General features: G+C 45.2%; 1 protein-coding gene across 1 annotated transcript in view; it reads right to left on the bottom strand.

Annotated features, from left to right (window-relative positions):
• The window catches only part of PTBP2 (polypyrimidine tract binding protein 2), a 161,183-nt gene extending 142,478 nt beyond the window's left edge, over positions 1–18,705 (bottom strand). Inside the window, exon 1 of the mRNA XM_082264967.1 lies at positions 18,588–18,705. Within this exon, the coding sequence (XP_082121093.1) occupies positions 18,588–18,595 (8 nt within the window). The 5' untranslated portion in view covers positions 18,596–18,705. The remainder of the gene's footprint in view (positions 1–18,587) is intronic.
• Positions 18,706–19,228: the final 523 nt, after the last annotated feature.

The raw sequence follows: 19,228 nt of genomic DNA, 5'->3' as shown, positions 1-19,228 counted from the left end.
ACAGCCAGTTGGGCTTAACAATTTTTACCAAGTATGGTAATGTGATGCTGCTGCAACTGAGATTTAATGACCTTTACATTTTAAACGGTTGCCGACCGCCGCACGACTATATACTGCGGCGGTCAGCCCCGGCCAGGCAGAGTGACGTATCGGTACGTCACTCGCCTGTCACTGACTTGCGAGCCTATCGCGGGCGGGCGCGCGCCCGCCGAGGCGCGCGCCCGCCGCGGCTCGTTCACAGACAAGTCAGTGCGTGTGACCGGCGGACTCGATGTCCGCCAGTCACACTGCGATCGCTCCTGTGAAGGGAGAAAGACAGAGCAGCTTGTGTAAACAAGCTGCCTGTCAGTTCTCCCTGTGTAAAAGTGAAGATCTGTCCGTTCTACTATGTAGAACGGTTGATCTTTGCTTTTACACCAATAGGAATGTCCCTACACAGTTAGAATCACGCCCCTAGGACACACTTAACCCCTCCCTGTCCAATAAAGTTAACCCCTTCCCTGCCAGTGTCATTTTTGCAGTAACAGTGCATATGTATAGCACTGATTACTGCAGTAAGGTCACTGGTACCCCCAAAAGTGTCAAAAATGTCAGTCAAGGGTCCGATCTGTCCGCCGCAATGTCGCAGTACCGAAAAAAAAAAAAATCGCAGATCGCCGCCATTACGCGTTAAAAAAAAAAACACCAAAAATGACAAAAATCTTTCCCCTTGTTAGTAAACGCGATAACTTTTGCGCAAACCAATCAAAATACGCTTTTTGCGATTTTTTTTTACCAAACATAGGTAGCATAAAACAAATTGGCCGAAAAATGTTAAAAAATTTTGATTTTTACTTTTTTTTTGGGGGAATTTCATATAAAAAATGTGAAAAATATTGTTATTTTTGCAAAATTTACGCTATTTTTTGTTTATAGCGCGTGATCAAAAAATCGCACAGGTGATCAAATACCACCAAAAGAAAGCTCTGTTTGTGGGAAAAAAAGGACGTCAAATTCGTTTAGGTACAGCGTCGCACGACCGCGCAATTGTCCGTTAAAGTCACGCAGTAAAAAAATCGCAAAAAAACCCCTGGTCCTTTAGCAGCCAAATCCTCCGGGGCTTAAGTGGTTAAACATTATTTAAAACACCACATATATGAGTTTTAAAAATAATCTTAGATAAAATGTGTTGTTAAAAAAAACAAAAAAACGAACACACAACGTATTATTGGGAGAATAATGCTTAACCTGATGTGACTGTAATGCATTTTGCAATGCAAATTGTTAAGATGAGCATTGAGCAGTGTTGCCAAGCGCCCGTTAATTTATGGGCAGCCCATAAATTTTAGCCCATTTCAGGCTGCCCGTAAATGCCCGTTACAGGCAGAGGTGCGCGTAAAAAAGATGGTTACGGGCCGACCATGTAACTGCGCATGCGCCGTTCTGAAGCCTGCTGGGCTCAGAAAAGCTCGGCCGGGCGCATGCGCAGTTATACATTGGTGCCATTTTAGAATGAAAGGCACTCGTTCTCGGTGGTGCCTCACCGCTACAGCAGAGGAGGAGCCAAGGAGGACTCAGAGTGAGGAAACTCATGTGAGTGAGGGGGCAAAGGATGACATTACTGCAGGGTGGGAGGGTGAAAGGGGCACTGAAGGACAGTACACTGACGTGGAGAGGTAACATGAGGAGGGACAGAGGAGGAAACTACTGTGAGGGGGGGGGGGGGGGGGGGGAGGACACTACCACGTCCCCAGTCTCTGACCACCTCCTGTACCACGTCCCCAGTCTCTGACCACCTCCTGTACCACGTCCCCAGTCTCTGACCACCTCCTGTACCACGTCCCCAGTCTCTGACCACCTCCTGTACCACATCCCCAGTCTCTGACCACCTCCTGTACCACATCCCCAGTCTCTGACCACCTCCTGTACCACATCCCCAGTCTCTGACCACCTCCTGTACCACATCCCTAGTCTCTTACCACCTCCTGTACCACATCCCCAGTCTCTGACCACCTCCTGTACCACATCCCCAGTCTCTGACCACCTCCTGTACCACATCTTCAGTCTCTGACCACCTCCTGTACCACATCCCCAGTCTCTGACCACCTCCTGTACCACGTCCTCAGTATCTGACCTGTTCTTGTAGCACGTCCGCAGCCTCTGACCATCTCCTGTACCATGTCCGCAGCCTCTGACCATCTCTTGTATCATGTCTGCAATCTCTGACCATCTCTTGTCTTTTAGCATATCTGCAGTCTCTAAAGGGGTCAAGAGTGAAAGTGCCGCTGGGATGGGGGTCACAGAAGGTGTCAGACGTGTGTCGAGTGTGGAGAGGAGACTATAGGATAAAACCAGAGCCACCAACCTGGAGCCGTCTGACAGCCCTGCACGGTGCACCTGAGAGGAGGTCAGTGACAGTGCCGCCAGTCTGATGTAAGGGGGCAGTGAATATAATAATGTAAAGGGACACTGATCTAAAGGTTCCCCTCATATTAGTAATTCCCCCCTCTTTGGCATGTTTGGTATTTACTTAATGCAATCACAACTTTTATATTGGGTAGTTTATTGAGATTGTGTGTACAAAAATTCATTTTAGGCTCCATTTACACTAGTGCAACTTGTCATGCAACTTAAGGCACAAAGTCGCAGCCAACTGATGCCAATGGCACCGGTTCCGATCTATGCGACTTTGAAAAGGTTCCTGCTCTACTCCGATGCGACTTGAGCGCCAGAGAGTGTAAAGCTGCATCAAAATTGCATTTAAAAAAGTCGCACTGCAAATTGTGCTTTAGGCTACATTCACACCTGAGCGTAGCGTTTTTCGCGCGTTTTTTACCGCGATTTTACCGCGATTTTTGCTGCGTTTTTTACCGCGATTTTACCGCGATTTTTACCGCGATTTTTGTGCAGGCGTTTTTAGATTGAATAGAGATCAATGGAAAACGCCTGTAATCTGCCCAAAAAGAAGCTCATGTACTTTTTTGAGCGTTGGGCGTTTTGTAAACAGCGTCAAAACGCTCAGATGTGAACAGGGGCCATTGAAATGAATAGGATTTGTCTTGTTGGGCGTTTTGAGAGCTGATCCTAGAGCAGAAAAACGCCCCAAAAACGCCCCAAAACGCCTAGATGTGAACGGAGCCTTAGTGTATTTTGTCCTGAAAGCATGCATTTGAAAAACACCTGTGCAAAAAAACAAAAAAATCCAATACCATTTTTTTGCAGATCAATGTAAAACACAATGCTTCCACAACAGATTTACAAAGGAAAGGGATGCAAGCATCACAAAATGAGGACATTATGACATCTGCATTTACTACGAAAGCATCAAATGCCAACATAAGTGAACAAAAGGTCATTCAAATTTTTAGCAAACCTGTCAAGTTGTCAGTGTGCCAATTTAAAATGGTTGTAAACCTCTGAAAATGAACAGAGCATATCCTTCTATAGTGTATACTTGCCTAAATCCCAAGCAACAAAGTATTATTTAACAGGTAACTTAAGTGGGTTTATGTAAAAGGTTTACACCAACTTTACCACTTCCCATGCAGCGAATCTATATAAACGGCTGAGCGGGAGAAGCACTGTTGCGGGTAGTCCTTCTGCACTGGCCGCTAGTGCATGCTCTATAAAGCGCGCAGCGGCGCAATCTGTGACTCGCTGTATTTACTGGACACAGTGGATTACCCATCACAGTACCGGGCCGCTGTGAGCTGCTCTGGTACTATGTGATCAATGCGATTACAGTGGTTTATTACTCTGATTAGTCGCAGCAATCCCATGGCATCAGGGCCAATCACATTGGCCCTATACCATGTCATAGGTGTGACCAATAATAGCATTAAAGTATTAAACAAGATTGAAAAAAAAAAAAAACACACACAAAACACACATTTTCACACATAATGTCAATAGTCTGTGTCCTGGATCACTGTGACTCCAGTCATAGTGTTCTGGATCACTGCCATACCAGTCAGTGTACCGGATCACCCCCACACCAATCACAGTGTCCCGGATCACCCACACACCAGTCACAGTGTCCCGGATCACCCCCACACCAGTCACAGTGTCCCAGATCACCCCCACACCAGTCACAGTGTCCCAGATGACCCCCACACCAGTCACAGTGTCCCAGAAAGGAGCGCGCATGCTTAGTACCAGCCTCGTGCATGCTCTGAAATGCATTGTGTGCCTTGATTCACACGCCATCTACGGCGCGGTGTTCCATGCTGCATGCCACCATTTATACCCGGAACACCACGTGGCTGGCCGGTTTCTCCTCCTGCCATACTGCGGTTCCAGCACACCCAGATGGACGTGCTGTATATCTATTCCATCAGGTACTTCATCTTGCAGACGAGCTGTTTAATCATGTCTATCGTGTGAGTGTTCCATTGTTGTTTCTGCCAATTAAATGTCCCGGATCACCGCAACACCAGTCCCAGTGTCCCGGATCACCGCCACACCAGTCCCAGTGTCACTATAAGAATTTGTTCACGTGTGTGGTGCTCTCTGAAGAGCCTTCTGAACATAGATGCATTGGACAGGCAGCGAGGAGGCATTGTACAACCTCCCTCACCACCTGCTTTAACCCCTCGGACACCACACAAGCTACCACATTCACTGAAATGGGTCACAATCAAAAATAAAAATGAAAAATAAAATAAAGATTGAGAATCCTGAGAGAATCGTGTTCCAAGCAAAAAAAATTGTGATTCTCATTTTTTCCAGAATCGTGCAGCTCTACTGATCTGTTGAAATAGCTTTTTTTCAACATGTGTACAATATCTCCATCTTCCTCTGTTGACCATGTGAACTTCCCATAACCCACAGTATAGTGTTCTTCATGACCCCTTCATTTATCATCTTTCTTCTTTTTACATTTTTTGCATGAATTTGCTGTTCAGCATCTTTTCACGTACCATGTATGTGGCAGCCAGTGGCCCATACCACATACAGACATGTCTCCGCTGACATCTGCCGCTCCATAGGAGAGAGTGCAAGGTCTGATCAGGTTTGCCTGTAAAACCAACAAGCAGACCTGATTGGACAGCCCGTGTGAAAGTGGCATAATACTTTCATCACGAGGGCAAATTTGTAACATCCCAAAGCATTCTTGTTTACTGGAATACAACAGGGTGCAGCTGTATTTACCAATTTAGGGTTTTTAAGAAGCAGTTTTATTTATGCAATTGCTTTGGCTGGTTATAGAGATTTAATTTTTAATTTATAAATGGAAATGTGGGTGCATCGAGCAAATAGTAGGCAACTTCTTTATATAAAAAGTGACTGTCACTCAAGTAAGTAAAAAATAAAACTGCTAGTGGGCACCTCTATCTGTAGCAACTTTCGATGACCCCATTCAGATAAGGCAAAGCTCTGGCGCTTCCTAGTAGTGTTGGACACTGCCTGCCCCTGTCTTTGTAAGGGACCCAATAGGAATGTGCTTTTGGGGGCAGGAGGGCAAAGCAAGCTCTGACCAAGAAAGTCCTTGATGCCACAGAGTAATTACTATGGTATACTGAAAGATCTAATCTGAAGCCTGTGCTTTCCAAACCTGGAAGAAAGTGTATGGTAGGCACCAGATATACATGACAAACAAAAACAATTAGACCGCATTCACACTGAAGCGGCACGACTTCTGGGGCGACCTGTGAAGTCGTGTGCACCGCGACTTCGGCGCGACTTGCACAGACTTCATATAATGAATGTCTATGCAAGTCGCTCCAGGTCGCCCCGAAGTAGTACAGGACCCTTTTTCTAAGTCGGAGCGACTTGTGTCGCTCCTATTAGAACGGGTCCTGTAGCACTGCATGGACCGCGACAGACTGCGACTTGTCAGGCTGACAAGTCGCCTGACAAGTCGCGGTAGTGTGAATGGAGACTTAGCTTTCTCACTTCCATTCTTGGCGTACAAACATCAAAAATCCCTAATAGTTTTTCACTACTGGTTTTGAAGGCAAAAGGTTTTATACCTTTATGCATTAAAGGTAAAAAAAAAAAAAAAAAAAAACCTGTGTGCAGTAGCCCCCCCCCCTCCCCCAATACTTCCCTAAGCCCCACCGCGATCCAGCAATGTCCACGAGAGCCTCAGCTCTCCAGGAACTCTCCCCCTCCTCATTGGCTAAGACAGCAATTACAGCCAGTGAGACAATGAGAAGGGGTGAGGGGCAGGGCTGAACCACAGATCTGTGTCAGGAGCAAGCGGTTTGCTCTTGGGGCACTTGGCAGGAGGAAGGGGCAAGGAGAGCTGGAGGGGGACCGAGAAGAGGGGGGGGGGGGGGGGATTAGGGCCGCTCTGTGAAAAGCCATTGCACAGAGCAAGTATAACATGCAATTTAAAAAAAAAACCCTTGCCTTTGATATCATTTTAAATATTTTAACTGTATTTGTTGCATTGTAATATCTTTACCTGAAATATCATCTTAAATAAGATTTAGGAATAGCCAACCACAATTCATAGACCGGTAAAAACAAGACTAATTTTTCATAGTTTAAATATCTTGTGTGATGCAATAACTTTTGTTTATGACAATTCATACTTCGCATTAATCAGTGTTTTAAAGTATTCAACCAGAATAATTTTTGAAAGTAGTAATATATTCATTTTACTGACAGTTACAGTGAAGTCACTTCTGGTAATCATATGTAAAACTATTTTTTATTGGGGGCCTAATCTTATCCAAGTCCATTGTTTTGTCTGTCTCTTCACCAGAAGGCTTAATTATCTCCATCATGCTGCATTTATGAAGGCGGATGCAGTGGTCACAATGAGCAGGGTATCCCTCCTCCCTTCCACCATGAGACAGAGCCATGTAATGTGCTGACTGCTCTCAATGGATCAATGCCAAGACACAAAGGACTGATTCCATATGGTTACAACTTCAACCCAAAGACGGTCCTCAAATCAAAGCTTTCTATCTGTTCCTATCTACTGCAATGTGCTAAAGACAAAAACAAGCCAAAGCACATTTAGTGAAAGACAAAACAGGAATGACAATAAAAATATGTTTTGCCTTAAAGACCGCCAGCGTTACAAATCGTGTGGATGAAATCACCAAAGCTGTAGAGATTAGAACTATGACTCAACTGTGTCAAAGCAGACCTATATAGACAGAAGTCTTTACAGGTTATAATCAATACCTAAACCTTTATATAGTAAGGCCCCTTTCACACTATCCGTCCGTCGGATGGAGTCCGTTTTTCTCAGCGGGGGAATCGAGCCGCCGATCCCCCGCTGAGCAGCAGGATGACAGCTGTGTCTCCGCACTGTGTGCGGAAACACAGCTGTCAGTTCCCCATGCATCTCTATGGGGGAAATCGGATGGGGACCGTCTGTCCCTTCTCATCCGATCCCATCCGATCCGCTGGACGGATGGAAAATAGGGTTTGCATCCGTCCAGATTTGACGGGTCGGATGTCAGCGGACATGTCTCCGCTGCCATCCGATGCCCCATAGGAATGCATGGGGGGACCGTTCAGATCCGCCAAAAAAACGGACAGGCGGATCTCATCGGTCCGCCTGTGTGAAAGGGGCCTTAGGCATTGTATACATTTGTGTATATTAGGGCGATTTCACACTGCTTTGTTGAAAAAATTTTAAAAATACATTTTTTGGTTGGCATGCACCTGTGAAACATGGACATATAACCAGAAACGCACTAAAAAAAATGCAACAATAGTACATTTTTGATTTATTTAAAAAAGGTTTTCCATTCATTTCAAAAGGGGAGTTGTGTTTTGGTGCAGTTTTGAAAAATGCACCAACAACATGCAGGACTTTTCAAAACAGACCACACCCACAGTAGTGTTAGACCCCGTTCACACTGGGGCGACCTGTCAGGCGACCTGGTCGCCTGACAGGTCACCGTAGGCCGCCTGCCATAGAGAAGCTGTGGACCCGTTCTAATAGGAGCTTCTTTGGGGCGACCCGGAGCGACCTGCATTGACTTCAATGTTATGAAGTCCGTGCCGGCCGCTCCGAAGTGAGGTCGCCCCGGCAAGTAGCCGCACCCCAGTGTGAACGGGGTCTTAAGAGCCCAATAGGATTTAAAAATAAATATTTTTATTGAGTTTTGGCAAAGTAAAAACAAAGCATGCAACTTGAAAAGACCCTTTGGCATGTTTATGGCGCACCACGCTGTTAATATTGTGCCTTACACAGTGCTCATTTTGCTGGAAGACAAAGCAAGCAGGCCTTTTGCCAATACCCTGCACCAGGCATGCAACTTAAACATTAGGAAATGGAACAGGGCAGATCCTAACAGTGTGCTGTATATGAAAAGAATAATCACTATGAATAAATGGGCAAGGAAAAAAAATGTGATTCCCAAAATGATAATTCTGGCTGGACAATACCAAAAAGACAGAGACAAAGTACCAAAGACAGAAAAAATTTGCGCACAATTTGTAAAATGAAAAAAAAAATAAAAAATGTGCATAGCCAGAATTTTGGGGGAAAGTACAGACAACACACCAGTAACACAGTTTTGGAATTTAGGCTGAATTTCACCTTTGTGTGCAGTAAAGTGTACCCACGCTTGTTGGAATGGCCCCCAAAGCAACAGCTATGCAGTGCACTGTAAGAAACACTGTAGTGTTTTGTGGTGTGTTGGGTTACCAAAAAAAAGGGTCATGTCCAATTTTTGACACAATGGGATGTGTTAGCAAGCCATTAAAAATGAATAAGCTTCCTAGATACAATGCACAATTGTAAAATGGGCTCTTAGGAAGAGTAGTTCAGTGTATTTTTTTACTCACTGATCTGTGAATGAACTACAAGTCCCATCTTCAACCAAACCAGAGCTCTCGTAGTTCAGACACTAGCCGGTAGCAGCTAAGTAAATGTATGGAGGCAAGGGCAGACAGATGTCAGCAGTAGCCCGACATTGCACCTGCAATCCACTGATCATAGGTGCAGTGCTTTAAAGTGGATTTCCATTCAAATATGGAACTTCCGCTTTAAATGACATGCCAGATTTGGCATGTCTTTTTTTTTGGGGGGGGGGGGGGAGCAGGTACCTAGATTTTGACAGGCACCCACTCCTACTTCCGCTTAGGCCGCCTAGGCAGCTCAAGTGGAAGTTCTACTGTCCCCCTCCCTCCCTGCAATCTTCTGTGACACGTCACAGGTCCCAGAAGAATGCCCATACACTCAAAGTGCGCACCCGGCTGTGAAGCCGCAAGCTGTCACAGCCAGGTGGGGTGACCACACTAGAGATGCCGGTACCGTAGGGAGAAGAGGGAGAGAACCCAGGCTCCCGCGGGCCGCATCACTGGATCGTGGGTTAGGGGAGTGTGTTTATTACAAATTAAGCAGGTACATTTTTTTGTAGCTGCTGACTTTTAATAAACACAAAAAAAGGGAACTCCACTTTAAAGGCTCAAGTGTAAAAATGTTGACTTTTTTTTTTTTTTACCTGAAAAGCCAATGTGCTTTACAAAAGGAGAACTTACAACTGGCATACTAGGAAGTTATACTGTACTAAAGTGGCTCAAACTAAACCAGTAAATAAAAGCTGTACCTGCAAAAAATAAAAAAAAGGGCTAGTAAAACAGTTATCCCATTACCAGTGAGCTCAGGGTTTCCTTCCATGAAACCTTGTGTCAATGCAGAAGACAACTGTGACACGTGGGTTAGTAAGAGGAACCACTGAGCTCAGCAGGGATTGGGGGGAGGGCAGAGTAGATCAACACCTAAAATGTTGGTTTCTGAACAAACCTCAGAGGACTATTTCTCTTTAACAGAGCAGCATTCAGCAGCACAGACAGCAGGACAGGAAGTATTTGCAAGCTTTTTTTTGTAGGCACAGCTTTTATTCACTGGTTAAATTTAATGACAGCGACTTTAATGTGGGCAGAGGCTAATAAGGGGCCTATGTATAAAAGTTTAGCAACATGCCAGGCCTGGACAGTTCCTGACAGCAAAAGTGACAAAAAGAAAAAAAAAAAAAAACTATGGTGACCATGTTGACATGTTTTGTATACATCTAATCAATGCAACTTCATAGTTCACATTTTTCTAAATTAACTTTTAAGTGCAATTTTTACATATATGGGTTTGATAAAACTTTGCAGCATAAAATAAATTCAACTACCTCCATTTTATTCTCCAGGGTCCCTGCTTTCAGAAAATGTACTTGTATGTTTAGGGGTTGTTTAGCTGGCTCTTAGTTCTGGGTGCGACTTGCCCAAGCCTGACACATGCAGTTACTGTATAAAATCCAGAGGTAAAGAGGCACTCAAGGGTCTTACAGAGGAGATAAACCAAAGCAACAGCATTTTATTGTGAACATTTTGATGGAGCTCAGTCCATCCGTCTCAAGTTTTGATATAAACTGCTGTTGCTTTGACCTATCTTTGCTGCAAGACCCATGAGTGCCTTTATACCAGTTATGGATTTGTATGAATTTCTTTGTGGGAGCACCAGGGCATTATATACACTGTTTATATCGCACATTAAAAAAAAAAAAAAAAAAAAATGTTTGAGGGGCACTTATAGACAAAAAAAAAAAAAAAAAATCACAGTCCATATTCAATACAGTGCTTATTTCTGAAGTTTTATTAACATAGCTATTCTATAGCATGCCTGATCTATCCCACAAGAATGTTACATGATACTTGCTTTGATTGCATGGGTGAGAAGTTGCTAACTTGGCAAAATGCAAGTAAAACAATTGATGCTTGTCGACACAACAGGAAGAAAAAAAAAAAAAGAAGGACTACATACTTTATTCAGCAGGCCCAATTCTTACTGGATGCACTTACAATTAGCACTCTTCTTGCCCAGTGTTACTAAACCCACAACGGTAAAATCAGCCTGTATATGCAGTAAAGCATGCTTGTTATACTCACTGTAGAACCTAAGGGTTTAATCTTATATCGTGTAAAAAAGCTGTTTGATCCTGTTTTCTCTGATCCTCCCCTTCTTCCATAGTCCCCAATCCATCTCCTGATAAAAACAGAGCCTTGTAGGCAAGCTGCTTAGTTTGGTGCATATTGCTAGAGTGTTTTTTTCTTGGGAGAGTGCGTGATCAGTACTATCCAGACAGAGGGTTAGATGTCCTGCAGCCTCATAGAACAATCAGAGGAGAATGAAAACCCCTCCTACAAGCTTTAACCAGGAACTGATAGAAGTCAAAAGACGAGAAAAGGGTTTTAGCAGTTTATATTTACTAAAATAATTGCATTTAGAGGTTCTGTGCACTGTAGGAGACAGACTTTACAATCCTGCCCAAAATATACTGACCGTTACCTTAGACCCCAATCAACCAGATCAATCCAAAACACTAACAATAACTTACAAAGCTATCTACCACTCGGCTCCAGCTACATTACTAACCTAGTCTCAAAATGCCAACCAAATCATCCTCTCCGTTCCTCCCATGACCTCTTGCTCTCCAGCTTCTTCGTCAGGTTCTCCCATACTCGACCCCAGGACTTCTCCTGAGCCTCTCCCATCCTTTAGAATTCCCTACCCCAATCTTTAAGACTATCTCCAACTCTATCCACTTTTAGGCAATCCCTGAAAACTTCTCTCCAGAGAAGCCTATCCTGCCCCTTTTCTTTTATTGTCATCATCAGCTCATCCCCCAGTTACCTTTTGCATCACTTGACCCTACCTCTTAGATGGTAAGCTCTAACGAGCAGGGCTCTCTGATTCCTCATGTATTGAATTGTAACTGTAGTGTCTGCCCCAACATTGTAAAGTGATGCGCAAACTGTTAGCGCTTTATAAATCCTGTATTATAATAATAATAATCCTAGAGCTGACCTTTTTCCTAAAAAACAGGCATACTGCACAGTGGTGTAAATATGCATATATATATATATATATATATATATATAGAACACACATATGTATACAAAATTCTTGGGGGATGGAGGTGCATTTCCATAACCAAAAAATGTACTTGATAAATAAAAAACAATGACAGCCAATGAGATACATTAAATATGTATTCACATGCGGAATCACAGGGCATATAAAGCAGGAATATTAAGCAAGAGGCCTGGACATTCACACAGTAGGTGATGATTGATTACCCAGCCACGCTACAAAACAAAAATCGTGCTACGCATGCTCATTATAATTGCAACTCAAAAACAAGCCCTATAAGCACACCATGCATAATACAATTTGCTCAGAGCAATCACATTTCACCTCATCCAATCAATATTCTTTTTGACCTCTTAAAAAAATTCCAGACATCTCACTAAAAACACAACCACACAATACAATCATCAAATGGGCGGAAAAAAAAAAAAAAAGACACGGGCGCATTTATTGTGTAAACATCTGCGCATAAACTTAATCAGGTTCATGAATGTGCACACTTTTCATAGTATTCAATACAACAAAAAATACAGATAAAAAGATTGACACCCATTTGCTGTATAAATGCAATCATTTAAAGAGTTCCTATTCTTGAGTGTTGTAACCCATAGCAAGCAATCACCATTAGGCCTCTATCATTCAGTTTATAAACTATAAAGGATCAGACAGCAGACTGTACAAATCAATGACAGGCTGACAGTTAACATGGCTATACACACATCCAAGCATTTAGATTCATATGTGGAAAAATAAGCAGCCCTGGAAAAAATTGGTCTACATCCAGGGCCACTCTTCCATCCCTAACTGTTCAGATGTGCATGCCGCTGTGGCATCTGTCAGCCTGTCATTCATTTGTTCAAGTGGCTGTACATAAACACCTGTGACCTCCAGGCAGCCATGGGAGATCTTAAAGTATTTGTGAACAAAGATCTCTTGAAACCATATAGAGAGGAAAAAAAAATGCATTTGGAAACGAATAATTTTTACCAAAAAAATATTTACCTAATTTCCATTCTTTTGGGCGGTCAAATGTCGTACCAGCTCCCTAAAGCCTCGTACACACACAACGATTATCGGCCGACCGATCGTCCGACTTTTGTCCAAGTTGTGTTTTGTTGGTTGGAATGTGCTCTAGACTGCACACGAATTTTCTCGGCCAACAAAATTCTACTTCAGAAGTGATGTCATGTGCTGGTTTGTTTTCTTTGTGTTTTTCCATCACTGAGCATGCCCAGTCTTGCTCATCAGATTTTTCCCTGTCGAAATCTGTACTGACTGCACGAAAATCGGCCGTTGTGTTGACGGCCAACAAAAGTTTTATATTCTGCACACCAGATTTTTTTCGGCCGAAAAGTAGGAGTTAGTTGTCGGAAGCATCATACTAACAAGTCGAAAATCGGCAGATTGGACGTTGGCCGAAAATTCCCTGCCAATTTTCAACGCGTGTGTACGGGGCATAACTTCCACTCCATTATAGCAGGGGAAGTGTCTCTATATAGCAAGGGGCCAGGGAGAACATAACATAACATTACATCACACACAGCGAGGAAGCAAGTTCCCCATCAGTGTGCTGCTCTCCTTACAGGCTGCAGCGGTGGTGGTTGGCATGGTGGCCATCAGGCATACTATGTGCAGGCACAGCATCCTGTATCTCTATGGAGACTTTTGGCACTTTTCCACTGCAAGTACCGGCTAGTACCGGCTCGGCTCTACTCGGCCCTGCTTGGCCCGGTTTGCTTTTCCACTGCGGTACCGCATGGTATAGTGTCGGAACGGTTCGGTACGGTATAGGTTTGCTTTTCCACTAAAGTAGTACTAAAGTTAAGTGGGTGGGATAACAACGGGGTGGGTGTGATTCTCTGACCAATCAGTGACTAGTAGTGACTGCATGCAAAGGATTGTGGGATATGGTACCAGTTTGGTACCTGTTGGAACCACAATCGAGTAGGTACTGTTTTTTCAGAGCCGTACCGTACCGTACCGTTCGGTTCCATGCAGTGGAAAAGCAAACCTTCCGACCCTATACCATGCGGTACCGCAGTGGAAAAGCACAAAAGCGTGCCGAGCCGGTACGGTTCTATGCAGTGGAAAAGCGCCATTTGATAGACTAACTTCACCAGCATGGAGCTGCTTCCGTGCTTGGTGTGGTCATATTTCAAAAGCAAAGAAGGGGGACTGGAAGGATCCCCAGGTAGAAATCGAAAGATAACAGACTACAATCACAACCATCCACATGGAAAAAAGAACACATATATAAAAGAATACTGTAGTTTAGGGTAACAATTTACAGCCATGGCCAAAAGTTTTGGGAATGACAAAAAACATTTTTCACAAAGTCTACTGCTTGTGTTTTGAGAGCTTTTTGTCAGATGTTACTATGGTGGTACTATGTAGACTATGGTATAATGAAGTATAATTACAAGCATTTCATAAGTGCCAAAGGCTTTTATTGACAATTATATTAAAGTTTATGCAAAGAGTCAATGTTTGCAGTGTCAATCCTTTTTTAAGACCTCCGCAATTTGCCCTGGCATGCTGTCAAATCCTTACTGATGGCAGCCCATACTTGCATAAACAATGCTTGGAGTTTAATCAGAATTTGGGGGGGTTTTTGTTCACCCAACTCCTGAAGATTGACCACAAGATCTCAATGGGGTTAAGGTCTGGGGAGTTTCCTGGCCATGGATCCAAAATTGCAACGTTTTGTCACCCAAGCCACTTATCACTTTTGCCATATAGCAAGGTGCTCAATCATGCTGGAAAAGGCATGGTTTGTCAAACTGTTCTTGAATGGTTGGTTCTTTGGCATAATTGCGAGTGAGCCCACTCCCTTGGCTGAGAAGCAACCCCACACATGAATGGTCTCAGGATTCTTTACTGTTGGCAGGACACAGGACTGATGGTAGCGCTCACCTTTTCTTCTCCAGAAAAGGTTTTTTCCGGATGCCTCAATCCTTAAGGGGATTCATCAGAGAAAATAACTTTACCCCAGTCCTCAGCAGTCCAATCCCCCCGTACCTTTTGCAGAATATAAGTTCGTCCCTATTTTTCCTGCCTTTGACACCAGGCCATCTTTCAAAAGTCTTTGTCTCACTGTGCATGCAGGTGTACTCACAAGTGCCTGCTGCTATTCCTGAGCAAGCTCTGCACTGGTGGTGCCCCAATCCCACAGCTGAATCAACTGTAGGAGGCAATCTTGGCGCTTTCTGAACTTTTTTGGGTGTCCTGAAGCCTTCTTTACAAATGCAGTGGCAATTTTTTTATGGCATTAAGTTCATTTTCATGGCAAAGAGGGACTTTGCAATTAACTGCAACTCATCTGATCACTCTTCATAACATTCTGGAGTACTGTATATTTAAATTGCCTTCATAAAAACTTTGTAAAAATGAATATTGGTCTTATTCTTAAATCTTTTGGCCATCACTGTAAAGGCCTGTTCACACAAATGTGCGCTAAAATGCATGAAAATGCTCAGAAAATGGATGTGCACTGCCTTCCATTTGGGTTTTAATCTTTATGTGTGTTGACACACGTTTTTAGCACATTAAAATCTAAGTTAACCTTTTACAAAACCTTTTGCTCTCAAGTAACTTCCTGCCTGTATCGGAGGTATGGGCAAACAGCTATCCTGAGTGTCTGCAGGAGCTGGACATTGCACCCGAGATCTTCTGATTGTATTCTGATTCTGATCTGTGCCATGAGGGGGCGGTGCCTCCCAATGACTTCATCGGGAGGCCACGCCCCTAATGGCTATATAACAAGCTGCAGAGACTGGGGACAGGCATAATCACCGGGGACAGCGTCGGAGGAGGACCGGAGGAAGAAGAGCTGAGGGCAAAAGAGCAGAAGATTGGACAGCAGAAGAGCGGACAGCAGAAGACAAGAAGAGCAGAGAGGGAGAAGTCCGGATGAAGATTTTTAATAAACTTTCCAAAACGTTTCCTGTCGTTATTTACATACACTGCCTTTTATGGGATGAATGGGTAGGGGTACAGTGTACCCCATACCTATTCAAATAGGGAGGGGGTCCAGGATCTGGGGGCCCCCTTGTTAAAGGGGGCTTCCAGATTCTCGATGAGCCCCCTGCCCGCAGACCCCCACAACCACCAGCCAGGGTTGTGGGGATGAGGCCCTTGTCCTCATCAACATGGGGGCAAGGTGCTTTGAGGTGGGGGGGTGCAGAGCTCCCCCTGCCCCAAAGCACCAACACCCTCCCATGTTGAGGGCATGTGGCCTGGTATGGTCTGGCGGGGGGGGGGGGGGGGGGGCGCGGGCGACGCTCGCTCGTCCCCTCCCCCTTCCTGCCCTACCGTGCTGCGTGCTCGGATAAGGGTCTGGTATGGATTTTGGGGGGGGGGGGGGCACGCCGTTTTTTCGGCATGTGGCTATCCTCAAATTCCATACCAGACCCGAAGGGCCTGGTTTGGAACCTGGGGGGTGACCCCCACTCAGTTTTTACCCATTTTTGGCGTGGAGTTCCCCCTCAAGATTCTCACAGCGCAAGTCGCGCCGCAAGTCGGATCATCCTGATCCGACTTGCGGTGCGACTTCCATTCAAATCAATAGGCTCACATAAGGAACCATTGATTTTGAATGGAGGCAGAAAAAACGCTGCTAAAAGCAACGTGGCCAAACGTGCAATAACGGCAATGGAAAAAGCTACTGAAAGCACCTTTAACAGCTGCTTTTTCCCAGCGTCAGAACTAGCTTTGCAGCACATTTTTTCTAACGTCCCGTGTACATGGAGCCTAAGGGTGGGTTCACACCACAAAAACACAGATCCATTAAAGATGTATTTCTGCGTGTGCATTTTTGATGCTTTTTTTCCTACTGTATTGGGGTCAGGTGCGTTTTTGACACGTTTTTCCCATGTTCCAATGCAGGAAAATGTAGTAGGCTCTACTTTTCTGGAAATGGAACACCCTGGAATTGACCGCACTGGTGTAAACTATGCCACCGGAAACCATATAACCTACAGACCGATTTTGTGTGCATTCTAAAAGTGGCACAGCGTGCGTCAAATTCAAGTACAAGTTCTAGACAGGTACGTGAACTCTGGGCATGACGTGCCACTTTTCGAATGCCTGCGAGACACTCCTGCAACGGGTCTTGGCCAGTCTTTATGAATTCCGGGGAGTGTCAAGGCCACATTTTAGTAAGGGTCCCGCCATTGTGGTACGGTGACGTCAGTGCTGTATTTTGGCCTAGGCCGACAAGGCCCAGGCCAGCACTTTGCAGGGGGGCAGCAAAAAAGCCACCTCCCCTCCACCTGAGACTCTATTGGCCACTGGTTGCTAGAGCCGCCTCTCTTACCACCCCCTTCTTAACCCCACCTCTCTCTCTCTCACCCCCCTCCTCCCCTCTCTCAACCCCTCCTCTCTCCCCCCCCCTCTCTCGCTCTCTCCCACCCATCCCCTCACCTCCCCTCTCGTGAGATCTCAGAAGTTCATGCTGGGACTTGTAGTCCTTCAATTTTGGAGGGAGTCACATCCATTAAAAAGGAAGGAGTGGGGCAAATTTACATAGGAGGGGGAGAGGGGGCGCCCAATTTTAGTCTTGCCTAGGGCAGCACAAAACCAAAATGCACCACTGGGTGACGTGCTGGTGCAATGCTATTCATTCTGGCGCCACAGCGCACTTGCAGTGTGGTGCGCTGCCAAAAATACAGCATGAGGGATATCTGGCCCCTCGTTGCTTGCTGGGCAGTCTATAAGGAGTGTGAAAGGACCCGCTCAGCGGACTCAGTTTTGATCAATCCGCTGAGCAGGCGGATGACAGACCCGTCTCTGCTCTCTGTGCTGAGACAGACCTGTCAGATCCCCACTCTCCTCTATGGGAGATCAGATGAAAACCGACTGCAGATCCGATCCTCCAGACCAGTGGTCCTCAACCCTGGCCCTCAGGACCCACTAACAGGCCAGGTTTGCAAGATAACTGAAATACATCCCAGGTAATATAATTTGCTGCTCAGTAATTGCATTGCTCTAGTCTGCATCTCCCCAAGGTAATACTTAAAATCTGGCCTGTTAGTGGGCCCTGAGGACCGGAGTTGAGGACCACTGCTCCAGACGGATGGAAAATAGGGTTTTCCTCCGTCTGGATGTCACGGATAGCAGCGGACATGTCTCCGCTGCTCTATAGAGATGAATGGAGCATCCGATCATGTTCGCCTGAAAAACTGACAGGTGGAACTGATCAGAAAGCCCGTGTGAAAGGACCCTAAGTTGCGTTAATGTGCATGCATTTGCAGCGGACCAATCAGGAACGGACAGGCCCTTAAGATTGACACCGAACTGTAATAACCATTTAGAAATCATGGTAGTAATAGAGGCATCCTGATTGGTTGCTATGGGTTACTGAAGTGTTAATAAACAAAGCATTATGCTCCTAGAAAAGGGCCCAGTCATCCAGCTAATGACAGCTGCACCTGCTAACAGTGAGGCCCAGGGAGCCCTGAGAACAAAGATAACGCCTGGGTATGTGATGTGAGGAAGGCTCCCTTCTACAGAGACCACCATTCCCTTCTGGCCACAGGCAAAGGCCCTGCTTACATTCAGGCCTCCGTCCCCACGCGGCTTTCCTAGCGCGCCTTCCCGTCACCGCTCCAAACACAAGCAGGCCACGCACGGCTCAGGTGACCGTCCCGAAAGCCGAGATATCACTTCCCGCCTCTATGAGGTGTAGCGGGAGCCCTCCGGACACCACAACACCGTCTACGGCCACTCAGCAGCTTTTTATTCCACCCATCCACCACACACAACCCCCGACACCTACCCGTCCATGGCCGCGCCGCTCACACACTCCTTATGTTCTCTTGTACAACACCTCCGCTCCGCTCACACAAACAAAATGGCGCCGCCCGACGGGCCGGAAATTGCCGAGTCCTGGGCGAGCCGCGCGACGAAACTTTACGGAAATCACCGAGCTCTGCGCGCTCACAGGGATTGTGTCAGGCGCCGCTCCGAGTCCTGAGAGAAAGAAAACAAATGGCGCTCCGACTCCAGGGAGCGGTGTCTGGAGATTACAGAGCCTAGCTCGGGTCACAGGATGGCCTTATGTCTTGTAAAAAAAGAATAAAGAAACACTGGCTTTACCCACTTCAGCACCAGAAGGTTTTACCCCCCCCCCCTTAACCACTTAAGGGCCAGGCCTATTTCTGACACTTGTTTACAAGTTAAAATCAGTATTTTTTGCTAGAAAATGACTTGGAACCCCCCAAACATTATATATATTCTTTTTAGCAAAGACTCTATAGAATAAAATTGCGGTCATTGCAATATTTTTTGTCACACCGTATTTGCGCAACGGTCTTTCAAACGCAATTTTTTTGGCAAAAATACATTTTACCGAATTAAAAAAAAAAACTAAACAGTAAAGTTAGCCCAATTTTTTTCTATATTGTAAAAGATGAGGTC

This window comes from Pelophylax lessonae (genome assembly GCF_965119305.1).
Source record: "Pelophylax lessonae genome assembly, chromosome: 8".
Taxonomy (NCBI): Eukaryota; Metazoa; Chordata; class Amphibia; order Anura; family Ranidae; genus Pelophylax; species Pelophylax lessonae.
The sequence above is the reverse complement of the archived record's forward strand: the minus strand, read 5'-3'. Positions and strand labels throughout refer to the sequence as shown.